Here is a 12,224-nt window from a genome sequence, read left to right as displayed (position 1 = left end):
GAAATTTATGCTTTCATTATACTGAATATAATCTATTTCCAGTTGCGTATTGTTGTATTTTTTTTTCTGTAGTAAAACAAGCCATTCCATAAAAAAATAAATAAAAAATATATACGTATGCCAAGAAATTGCACTCATCTATGAATGGCTAGCCTCTCTGTCCATTTAAAAACATTTGCCCATCCCTGGTAAAACATCATGGAGGCATGGAAGTTTTTGTATTTATTTAAAAAACAAAGTTATAATGATGCATGATAAACAAAAATCTCATGTCTTAAATTCTTCTTTACAATGCTTTTCAACTCAAAGCCACACTAGTTGTTCCCCCAAACACAAAAAATAACCTAAATGTTTTGCATACAGAGGATTCATAATTGTATCAGCAACATTACAAATATGAATTATTTACAACTAACATTTTAAGTCACAATCAAGGTTATTTTAGTTAACTAATAGTGACGAAAACAAAAAAAAAACAAAAAAACAATGTTAACGAAAAAAAAAGCCTTCTAAAAAACGGAAACTAACTGAAACTACATTTTATGTTTAATAAACTAAAACTAACTATAATTATAGGAAAAAAATGTCATTAATTTTAGTCTTTGGTAATTGTTTAGCCTTTGAGGGGTGATTTTAATTATGAGTTTAAGTAGATTTATGTTGATATTAACAGAAATGACGTCCTCTAGCAGTAGCCAATAGAAAAGCACCTTCAGATGACGTCGCTCTTAACAAACAAAACACATTTCTTTTAAAAACTAAAACTCAAACAAACTATCAGAACCAACCTGAAAAGTGTTTGCGTGGTGTATTGCTTAGAACGTCTACCTCAAAACGTTCTGAGGTTTAGGGTTTGAATCTTAACTGACTTTCTTGTGTGGAGTTTGCGTGGACTTTCTCCCACATACCCAAAACATGTCAGCTTCATTGACGACTAAATAGTCCAATGAATGAATTTGTATAGATGGGTGTTTATTAGTGCCGTGATTAGCGGCGAACCTCAACCAATGACCTTCATGAGAGGCAGTTTCGAAAAAGGATTGTGTTCTAAGATAACGGCACGACATCCCGAGGATTTCATCTGTGAGATCTCCAATGATCTTTCAACCGGGCGGCGCTAGAAAACTGCTTGCCACACAATCCACATTTCTTCCTCACCGTGTGGCTTTCCAGATGTTGCGCTAAACTCTCGGCCTCCTTCGTCCGTTTGCCGCAAATCCCGCAAAGCGACTTGTTTCTCGAGTGAGTCCACACGTGCGATTTCAGTATGTAGGCGTAATGGAAAGTTTTTCCACATACATGACATCTATGAATGCCTGTGTCACTCTGAATGTCAGGTTTAAGTTTTCTGTTTAAAGTTAAAGATTTTTTCCTGAGCTGCTTTGTATTTGTCGTCGTCGTTGTCGTCGTCTTTGACTGGAGTGGTTTCAAACCTGAAGAAGGGACTTCTATTTCGTTCAATTGCTGGGTAGACGTGTCCATGTAGAGAAGACTTGAGGCAGAGTCTTGGCCCTGGGCCCTGTGTGTTCCCTGACTTTGTTGTTCACTATGCTGGGGCGCTGCAATTTTAACTGGAAGGAGTGAGAACTTTTGATCCTCGAAGACAAACTCCTGCTGGCCCCAGGCATCAGGAGTGGGTGCAACATCCGCTTCAGAAATAGGGATGAATGGCATATTATTCATTTCGAAAGAAGGAAGCAAATTAATAGCTTTGTACAATGTTGGGAAACACTGCTGGAGACGTACCTGCGTTTTGGTTTGGATGATGTATCGGGAACCCTGTAAAGTAAAAATGTACATAAGATTTTTTTTTTTAAGTAGTGATAAATGGGTTTTTACATACATATCTTGATATACTACATCTTAACAAGGAAATATTTTATTCAATGCACTGACCTATTTTCAATCAAAACTACTTTTTCAATTCAAATTGCTTACCATGCTTCTTAGAAATGTGTCCCACAAAGTTCAATCTCCGAGTTAAAATCCTCTCGCAGTAAGGACAATGATAGTGACATCTGTTCTGGATAAAATCTTTGCACGCACATGGAATAATGAACCTCCCTGAAAAAAAAAGTAACAGATCAGACATCATGAACATTTCATCATGGCAGAATAATGTAAATAAATGCCTGTGTTGATGGTTACCTATTCCGTTGTCAGTGAAATGAATAGCAGAGGAATAATGCTTTTTCGTCAAGTGTAACTTTGTGGCCGGTGTGGGCTTTATGCAGTAGGGACAGTTGTCACCTAATGCAAAGTTCAGAAATTCTGTGTAGGAGGTGAAGGTACCTTCCACGTCTGTACATAAAAAGAGCTTCAAGTTAATGAATGAGAAAACGCTGTCTCGCAACGATTAACTAAATGTGTTGATAACATTACGTGGAGGACTTGATACATTAGGGTCAGGACCAGCTGGAGAGAAGACAACACGAAAAAAAATTGCTTGAATGTTTTGGAACAAAAATAGTTTTGTTGCATAGTGTCATTCAATACATTGTCGAGTTATTAGTACATCCTCACCACAGTTCTGAGAGTCGGTGGTTTGAATCTGGACTGCGGCCTTCCCGTGTGGAGTTTGCAGGCTATCCCTGCGCTTGTGTGGGGTTTCTTCAGTTATTCCGACTACTGGCCACATTCCAAAAACATGCATGTTAGGTTAATTGAAGACTTTAAATCATGCTTAGATGTTAATGAACTGTTGATGTCTGTACTTTCAACTCCTTACTTTATCAAAATAAGATCGTTTCTACCATGTAAATATGAAGTAGTGGGACAGTAGTGGGAAAATATATAGTATTTTAAAGTTTTTATTAAACATGGAGGGCGCACTCTGTACCAGTACGTGGCAGTAATGCATGTAAATGTTTGCCAACCGCCATAAAACTACGATAAGAAGAAGAAGACGAAGAAGAAACACTCAGGCTGGTCAGTGGGACTATGCTGCCACCCACAGGTCAGTCAGTGTTGGTACGACGACAGGCCTCGTGACTGACACCACATTCGCTGCATACAAGAGCAGGAAAAACACTTCTGGCAACATATTACGCGCATTATATATTCAGCCTATAATAGAAAGTAAATGAAAGAAAACACATACAAAAAGTAAGCTATTTTATAATACATTACTCAAGAATGCCAGATCAAAGACGTCTGGCTAAATTTACGAAACTGCATTTGTTTTTCATTCAAAATGTAATGTACTGAACTGGAATTTACGACGGCATTGTTGCATGTTACGTTTAATCTCCACGTAAGGTTGGCCCACCTTTCAGTGGCAACTTATTGCCTTTAATGAGAAGATCCAGAATCGAACAGAGTCGAGTGTTTTCTTCCTTCAAGCGGCGTGCTTGCTCTTCGTATTCGGTAACCGTTTTGTCAACGGCACCCAATATTTCAGAAGCGACAGCCTGAAGTCGCTCGGAGATAAATGCTTTAAGATCTTTTAGTTGTCCCATATTTCCACACACAGCGTAATCGTGGCCGTCCATCACAGGAAGTAATTACTCCAGACTAGTGACATAGCATTTCCGTTCCTTTCTTACAAAATAAAACTAGCGACGACGGTACTTTTTCCCACGATCACGAGTTGTTTTTTTTTTAATTATTTCTTCTTTTTTTTTATTTTTTAAGTTTTCTTACGTCAGTGGGAAATTACGCTAACGTTGTACATTTTTAATAAATAAGAAAGGAGACAATTCACACTTGTATGATTCTTCTGAAAGTTATAATGCATACTGTAGATCATCGAAAAGTACATTCTATTTGAGAATGAGAATGGTAACAAAAATTGAAACAAAAATAGTGTCATTGGCCATTTTGAACATGCTCCCGTATCCGTCTTGTGGTTGGACTCGTGTTTCTTCTGCTACATGATAACGGGGAGATGTTACATGTGTATCCATATTCACAGCAGTGCTGACCATCTGCACAACACTCGCCCTGAAAAGCAATGGCAGTCTGCTGTTAGAACAACATTGTTTCAGCTATATAACAGGTTGACACCAGATATTTTTCTGTCCATTTTGTGAACAAACTGAAAGTTAATTCCTGATCCATACCAGTGGATAGGGACAGCAATTCCAGGATTCCGATGATGATCCTTTGCAGCAAGATGTGCCTTGTGGGCAGAAGAACTCAGAACTGCAACGAATGACTCCAAACGCACGCTCGCTACCACTGGCATCTACTTCAGCTTGAACATGTGTCTGTAATAATATAATAAATCAATGTCAAACATATTGTGACATGTTATGAAGACTTACTTGAAATAATTAAAGATCACCAAATAAAATAATATCCATGACACACCATTTTGTGTATTGCAAAGACGTGAACACGATAATTATGGTGGTTGTAATTTGCCAACATATAGTTTGCAATACAACTTCCACTCACATTTTCAATGTTGCCCAACATTGGTTGAAGCGGGGTGACGGGAGGTTCACCAGCAGCTCTTTTTAGCAGAAACTGAGAGTCCATCCATGACTTGGTGACTCTCTCGCACATCTGGGAGGCCAAGTTACAGCGAAACCCTGGAGGGCAACAATGGGCCAAGTCGGGGCAGCACACAGCCTGGACAATCCCAGGAAATGCAAATGACACCAGCATTTAACACACTTTTCAATTCAATTCAAAATTCGTATTCATTCTTTAAAAAAATAATAATTGAAAGGGGTAGAAAGACATAAAACTTCTATTTGCCTCTTAACAACACAAAAAAATATATATAATTTGTGTGTGAACTCACATTGGGGTATCCGCAGCAACTGTATCCATGCTTGGTCTGGCAGCAGGTTGTGTAGTCAGGGCAGATAGTTTCGTCGGGACATGTAACGTTACACGTCACAACCACCCCGAATGCCAGCCACACACTGAGTCTCAACATCTGGAGTACACAACAGCCAAAATACAGATACTAAAACACTACTCTGAAGCTTTTTGTCAGCAAAATAGCATAAAATGTGTTGACTTACTTTGTCTGAAGTTTCCCCACAGCTTCCTGAAGGCGAATCCGCACACTTGTGTCAGGTTAACTCTCACTTCTCTTCATTGAAAACTGAAACCAACTTTGACATCACACCCACTACATCATGTGACTTTCAGATTGCAATACAGTCAGTTCCCCCCCCCCCCCCCCCCCCCCAATGTAGCACACAATTATTAAAATGGACTTTAGTTTACAGTGGTGTAAACACCAACTGTGTAGAAATGAAATTCTGAAACATGGGATGGCCCATTGAAAGTTGACTATTCATTGAAAGTTAACTAATCAATGAATATCTGAGAGTATGGATACTTTTACTAGTTGCTGCGTAAATGGCAAATTTACAAATGTAATTAACACCCCTCAATTTCCATACTTCCACAGGGTGGTTGTCTGTTCAACAGTTTAATAAAAATAAAACATAGCAGGTAACAGTAAAAGCAAATGATGGATGGAGGTAGTAAAGATAACCCTTCAAAACGTCATCCTTAAGTAACCGCAATGACGGCTAGAACGTGACTTTATTCATGAAATTCCAGTTCATACATATGCATTGTTGTGCAGCAATGAACAAATAATGTGTTTTATCGTACAGGTCCAACTTCAATATGAGGCTGGCATGCCGTCAAGAGTTCTGCTCCAACATGCACGAATGATAAGCAGATAACTCCTCAAAGGGAGAGCTCAGTCGCACTGGAAAAGGCTTCACAACCTCAGCACAGCACTGCAATTGTCCAAATCTGAGCTGGACGCTTCTGGTGGTCAAACAGAAAAATAAAATAAAAAAAGCGAAAATAGCACGAGTAGTGAACAGTCGAGTTTCAGCTAGTCCAGCTCAGAGTCCGACTGAGACGGCGCCTTCCTTTTCTTTTTCCTGCTGTGCTTCTTGTGCTTCTTTTTCCGCTTTTTCTTCGATTTGTCCTATGTTGAAAAATACATTTTGTATTTCTGTCAGCTAAAATAAGTTTGTTTCAAAGTGTTGATAATGTACTCTTACTGTGATTTTCTCTTTTTCCTCACTACTTCTCTTTTTCTTCTTGGTGTCAGCCTGGGAGGAAGAAGGAAACAAAATAAAAACCATAGAAACAAAGGAAGTCTTGCAATAAACCCACTGTTAAAATACAAAATAGCCGTTTCACAAGGATGGACTTTCTGACTGCAATCGAGTGGCCCTAACAACAAGCCCTGATACCGTTTATTAGTAGTCAAGGAGACCAATATTTCAAGTCAATATTCATTAGCAGTAAAAAAAAAAAAAAAAAAAAGAAATATATATATTTTGACATGGCTCTTTAATACTTACCATATCATCTCCATCTGACTCATCAGACGACTTTGCCTCACTCTTTATTTTCCTTCGACGACTTTTATCATCCTAAACGACAACATTTAGTACCTTAATCAAGATTCAAATTGAATATAAAATAATTAAGCATGCACAACTTCCAAGTACAGGTCAGTGCATTCAACATTTGAACAAGCTTGAAATCACCTTATTGTTGTCGCCTTCTTCCTTGATTCTTTTCTTCTTCTTCTTGGGGCAAAAGGAGCATTCAATGTTGGGATGTTATCAAAATCACATCAGAGTCTCACAGTTAATTGGAAGGAAGAAAAAAAAAAAAGAAGACCTTTCTTTCCGCATCTGCATCCGCATCCGAGTCGTCCGACGCTCTCCTGGCTGACGACTTCTTTCTTTTACGCTTTTTCTTCACAGTCTTCTTTTCGAGCTGTACACAGACAGACACACAGAAGTTCAGAGGAAATGGTCACAGTTCACTACTAATAAATCCCATTAAAAAAAAAATAATAATAATATCATCCATTCAATAAAATCCTCGTTTGAGGCCACCAGTTTAAAAGCATCCGTTTGTGACTTACCTCATCTTCAGATTCTGAGGAGGAGCTGCTGGAGGAATCAGAACTTGATGAGGAGGAGGAAGAAGATGAAGAATGCTTGAGCAGAACACAATAAAAGCGGGGTTCGTTAGATTTGAGGGAACGCGCTTGTTTGAACAAACAATAACTTGACTAAATATAACGACAAGACGTGTGGTGAACAGTTGAAACTGGAGGTCTCCCCTCACCCTGCTGGATTTCTTCTTCTTCTCCTTTTTCTGGACACAGATTGAAAGGTCAGCATAAGATATTAAGCATAGGTAAGCAAGTTAATTTTCTAATGTACGTATACTGCACCTCCTTCTTATCTTTCTTCTCCTCTTTTTCTCGCTCTGCTCCCTTTTTGTCTTTTTCTTTGTCCTTGTCGCTTGCACCCAGCAGCTTTTCCCGGTTCTTTGCCAGCTCTTTCTTCCATCTCTGTGTCCAAAAAATTTCAACAAGAGTCCACATGACAAATACCGACAATGTTTTTGAATAAAAGAAAAGTAAATTTTCACACCTCATTCATTTTGTCTTCAAAGTCAGCCAAGGCTCGTGAGCCTTTCTTCTTCTTCTCCAGCTGTTCCTTTATCTCTTCCCTGATGATACACAACAATTATTAGCAATGATTTAAGAAGATAGGAAACTGATGAACATCAATATGAAACATTGGAATACCATTACATTATCAAAAAGCAATTCCCATGACTTGTTATGGAAACTTTTGGCTACAAATCCAAACATGATATTGTATTTGATCTTGTAGGTTCCACAGTGTTTCTCTCTTATACCCACCATGTCGGTCGAGGTCTACCTAAATAATCCTGTATGGTCGGTCCTGAGGTCTGTACCGGCCCCCTGGATCGTGCAGCAGCGATTGGATTTACGTAGGCCTAGAATGTTAAATACACTGCACAGTTAACAAATCTCATGTAAACAAAAATATAAACATAGATTAAGATAGTTTAGTTATACCGTGCATGAAATTAAATTATTTGAGCAGCATTGTTGTTAACACATAAACATTATAGTAGTAATGTCATAATTAGTTTAAATATTTGGATGAAAAGCTCTTCGCGTTCATAAATATAATCAAAGATAAACTTTGGTGCCACGTGACAAAATATTTTTATGCCGCTGCGCAACCTGAGATCGCTTCGATGATCCGATTACCCCATCTCATGACAGAAGCTTTGTCAACAGTAACAAATACATTGAACAAAAATTAAAATCTCTAGCCGAATTTATTTTCAAGGCCACACCTTTTCAGTATTGCTTTGATGACATGGAACGACATTTAAATCGTGCTAGCAACCAGCGATAGACACAATAACATACAGTACAAAAAAATAATGAGCTAATGTTAGAATTTTCTGCAGCTACGCGCAACAGTGCTAACGCAAGCGGCGTGGAATTAATACCATAATAAATAGCTTCACTTCAATAGCTGATGTTGGCTAAATATTTACTTTGGTTTAATATGCAGTAATGCAGGCCTATCATTAACGCTCTGTTGTGCTGACAAGCCATTTGTCGGATTTACGTGAAAACATGACACAGTAACTCACCACTCGATTGTCTCTCTTGCCCATATTGACCTATATATAGGGGAGGAATCTAGCAAAGAGCAAAAACATTTGTGATTTCTTCTCGATATTGGATAGTGACCACATCAAAGCCGCTTCTCTTGCTAGGCGCTTTGTCTCCTTCAGCGTTTAAAAGTAAGTCGGGCCAAGTAAATCCGAGGCGCTGCTGCCACCATCTGGCCATTTTTAGATTGCATGTAGATTGGACTAAAACGGTCGTTTGTTTGTTTTTGTTTTAAATTTGGTATCCACCATCTGTAAGGGGCAAAAATACACTGTGAACTTAAGTCTACCGTAATAATTGAAAAAAAAATCAATTGTAGACTATAATTTACTTACGAAGGCAAAATAAGCCTTCCCACCTGTCAATTATATACATTTTGATTACACAAAAAACGTCATTATGATAGCTTTACTCCCATAACCGCCATCTGAACACTTTATTAGAGACACCTGTTATTGTAGTTTTCCCATCACTGCTAACCAAAAGCACGTAACTGACATGTGATACGGTCAAAATGAGCATTATCTATAGAAATGCAGACACAGCTCGTGGAGTAGCATCCTTGCATACATTCCGCATTGAGCAACTACATGCAGCCAACCTTGCCCCCTTTTTTGTAGGTGTCTGTCAGACATGCCAGTTTGTAACTTTTTGCAGCTCTTGCTTCCTATAACTCTGCTGTGTCATCTCCTGTTATTTGCAAAACTTCCAAATGACACCTACACCCCAGTCATTATATCCCTTTATTTGCAGACAAAATGTATGCCATATATAATTAAAATCCAACACCATTTTCATAAAAAGCGGCTTTTTATTCAGCTGGTAAACAACAATAAGACACCAATTCTTGAATTCATTCAATAATACCTTGATTGTTTTGTTCCGGGTCCCGAAAATGTGACGCTGGAACGTGTGTGATTTAAGTTGCAAGCTGGATCAAGCTTTTAAGTTTCAAAACAGCGAAACCTCTTTAAAAAAAAAAAAAAAAAAAAAGCTCAATTGCGGAATTCAGTTTTTCTCATGTTTGAAATGTGATACTGTGACTGGCTAAAAAAAAATAAAAAAAAATCTACAGTGATTGTATCAAGTTTAAAAGACTAAAGCAGTCATTACCAAAGCTTCTATAAAATCTATATATTTTGAGCTTTCATTGCATTGTACGAGTACATCACGACAGTTATGAGTCATTACAAAACAGAATGTTCACACAGTGCTTAGTCAAGCTGATAATGATTTGTGGATTGCGTTCTCCAATTAACAATAAAAGGTTGCTTTTGCGGCAACACAGTTCATACAGGCAGTTATATTCAGACAGTAATGACTACAGTAACATAACATGATAAATAGGACTGACAGTAGGATATGATCATTGGACAGTTTAAAGAGAACCTGAAGGAGTTGCAATGTGGTCAGTTAGTAGCCGGAGGATGTGCAAAACTGTGCCAAAGGTTTTGGACATCCATACCAAAAAAAAAAAAAAACCTGAGAAAGACTGAGTTTGTGTGTCTGTGTGTGTCTGTGTGAAAGTATGTGTGTGTATGTGCTAGCAGCACGACCAGTTTAGAGAAAAAAGTACACCAGTGTTAAAAGTATGTTACTGTTCTGCGAGAACTACGATATAGAAAAATACATCTTTGCAAAACTTGCTTCTTTTTTTTTCCTTGCTGGTAAAAAATAAAAATTGAACATTACGGGACATAATCGGAAAAAAAAAAAGTTAAGATATTTGTGCATTTAAAAAAAAACAAAAAAACAATGCAAATAATTGAAGGAAATTCAACAAGCACCCGCAGAACCCGCCAGACATTTTCAACAAAATACTCTCGCCGTACAACATTCCACTGACCCTCACTATGCTACCTGATCCGCTTTTGTGACACTTCTACGGGCTGACAACGCAAATATCAAACATTTTCTATAATGACTGCTGCACTACAAACAGTACAATACAGTCATCTATCCATTTATACATTCCGTACATCGTCAATTCATCCGTACACAGGTTCAGTAATCCTCTAGAGTTTGTGTAAGATGACTTTATGCCCCAGCATCTTCAAAATCAAGTACACAACATGCATATAAGACTTAGCAATAACATTAAAATTAAATACAGAATATTGGTCGAGTAATTCTATGCCAAATGTATTGATGAATCGTGCTGGTGGGATTAAAGCCACCTATTGCAAGCGTGTGCGTTACTGTGTCACTTGAATATTCAAAAAATAAAAAAAACGGTTACAAGAAACCTTGATGGCTAACTATCACTGTCAGAAACATCAAGGAAGTGGCAAGAACATTTCTTTTTTTTTTTTTAATCATTGCCGCAGCACCAGTATCAGCCCATTAAGTGTGCTTGACCCTCCCCCCAAAGTTGCAACGACCATTAGAATCCTGCTACTGGTCTGCAGTTGCTCGGGGCAACCTCTGGATGGCAGTATAACGTTTGCGAGGCCTGCGATGATGGCGGCAGTTTAAGTCATGACTCGTTTTTGTTTGGCGTCTACAGGAGCATCAGTGCACACGTAAACGCGACCATGCTTGCGCTTCACAAGTCCATAAAGTAGAAGAAAAATCCATTTTAGGCACCGGGAAGAATGAAAGGGGCCCTCAACACTGGTCACACAGTGGCTGCTGCAGTCCGTCCACTGATTGATTAGTCCCAGTCATAAGAATCGTCTTTGCATTGATAACGTAGTCAATCATCAACATTTTAGAACCTAAAAGCAGCGATTTCAATCCATCAGTTCATGGGATGTCCTCATTCCTAGCTTTTACCTCCTTCTGAGTACTCTCCTGGAAAGGGTTTAAGTATACTGCACCCACCACCTGATCGTTCATGCTTTGCTCTGATATACCACGATGAATTACAGCGGATTAAATTTAAGGTAGGTATCTTCTGGATGAATATCTTGCATCATTTTTGTGTTACATACTTCAATTCAATCCACTTGATAGCTAGTTTTCACTGCGCTAGGAGTGATCATTTATATCAGTTTGGTTGAACAATCAAGATGGAGCAGTTGGGTGAATACTTTTTTTTTTTTTTACGGACATGGTGAAAGGACAAGGAGGACTCTCAGGCAGTCCTTTCTTCAACAGTGGGCTTGTTGCTGGGGATAGGCTGAGCCGCATACACACTTCTACTGAGGCTGTCCACACTTTGGAAATAAGGGTGGGTTAGTGCTGCAAATGCAGAGATCCTCCTGGAGGGATTGAAGGCGAGAAATTGCTGTATAGAGGACGAGAAAAAATAAATAAAAATCATCATTGACATCAGAATGATCACCAAGCAGGCGTAATATGCATGCCAGGCCAATAGATGGCGATGGCACAAACATGACAAGGATTTTGTACACAAGCTACCAAAAAAAAAAAAAAATGTTTACTGTGATGATTTATTGTTAAGTGAGCAGTAGATTACATTGGCTGGTATAGCTACAATTATAATAATACAAAGAGGAAATTGGTGACAATAAAAGATACAATATAGATATTTGCAGTATAAGATTTATTTCTTCTTCTGGTTTTGGACTTTTTATTCTTGGTAGTAATGTAATATTAATAGACTTCGTTTTCATACATTTTTAGACTTGCCTGCCTTTCTGTAAAATTTTTGACATTTTGGGCAATTTTATGCACATATGGTAATTTTATGCCTTGCTTCCTTTTTTGGACATTTTATGACTTTTTTTTTTTTTTAACTTTTTTTGCAATCAATTTTCTGACATTTTTGGACATTTGATGGTAATTTGGGGGAATTCTTTTGCTTTTT

At 38.2% G+C, this 12,224-nt stretch overlaps 4 protein-coding genes across 7 annotated transcripts in view; all 4 read right to left on the bottom strand.

Annotated features, from left to right (window-relative positions):
- Positions 1-209: 209 nt before the first annotated feature.
- Positions 210-3,506, bottom strand: LOC144007887 (uncharacterized). The gene is made up of 7 exons (XM_077507830.1): positions 3,269-3,506; positions 2,524-2,628; positions 2,383-2,415; positions 2,149-2,301; positions 1,939-2,064; positions 1,747-1,779; positions 210-1,649 (listed from the first exon to the last, which is right to left on the bottom strand). Exons 1-7 carry the CDS (start codon positions 3,489-3,491, stop codon positions 1,078-1,080), a joined length of 1,245 nt encoding a protein of 414 aa, XP_077363956.1. The 5' UTR covers positions 3,492-3,506; the 3' UTR covers positions 210-1,077.
- Positions 3,507-3,740: 234 nt separating this feature from the next.
- Positions 3,741-5,112, bottom strand: LOC144007718 (progranulin-like). Its single transcript, XM_077507582.1, has 5 exons — positions 4,977-5,112; positions 4,751-4,888; positions 4,399-4,575; positions 4,062-4,208; positions 3,741-3,942 (listed from the first exon to the last, which is right to left on the bottom strand). Exons 2-5 carry the CDS (start codon positions 4,886-4,888, stop codon positions 3,808-3,810), a joined length of 597 nt encoding a protein of 198 aa, XP_077363708.1. The 5' UTR covers positions 4,977-5,112; the 3' UTR covers positions 3,741-3,807.
- A 360-nt stretch (positions 5,113-5,472) lies between these two features.
- Positions 5,473-8,598, bottom strand: fam133b (family with sequence similarity 133 member B). Of its 2 annotated transcripts, none has more exons than XM_077506904.1 (11): positions 8,431-8,598; positions 7,658-7,755; positions 7,383-7,461; positions 7,181-7,300; positions 7,072-7,101; positions 6,866-6,940; positions 6,616-6,714; positions 6,480-6,521; positions 6,291-6,362; positions 5,985-6,035; positions 5,473-5,908 (listed from the first exon to the last, which is right to left on the bottom strand). In XM_077506904.1, exons 1-11 carry the CDS (start codon positions 8,452-8,454, stop codon positions 5,813-5,815), a joined length of 786 nt encoding a protein of 261 aa, XP_077363030.1. In that variant the 5' UTR covers positions 8,455-8,598; the 3' UTR covers positions 5,473-5,812. The 2 variants fall into 2 exon arrangements, with proteins under 2 accessions (XP_077363030.1, XP_077363031.1); XM_077506905.1 differs by having other exon boundaries at positions 6,480-6,518.
- A 645-nt stretch (positions 8,599-9,243) lies between these two features.
- Positions 9,244-12,224, bottom strand: part of cdk6 (cyclin dependent kinase 6) — a 30,994-nt gene continuing 28,013 nt past the window's right edge. For all 3 annotated transcript variants that reach the window (XM_077507262.1, XM_077507265.1, XM_077507264.1), the window contains one exon: positions 9,244-11,681. In XM_077507262.1, coding sequence (XP_077363388.1) covers positions 11,529-11,681 — 153 coding nt within the window. In that variant the 3' untranslated portion in view covers positions 9,244-11,528. The remainder of the gene's footprint in view (positions 11,682-12,224) is intronic.

Source organism: Festucalex cinctus, chromosome 19 (genome assembly GCF_051991245.1).
Source record: "Festucalex cinctus isolate MCC-2025b chromosome 19, RoL_Fcin_1.0, whole genome shotgun sequence".
Classification (NCBI taxonomy): domain Eukaryota; kingdom Metazoa; phylum Chordata; class Actinopteri; order Syngnathiformes; family Syngnathidae; genus Festucalex; species Festucalex cinctus.
Note: the sequence above shows the minus strand (reverse complement) of the source record. Positions and strands in the feature narration are given on the sequence as shown.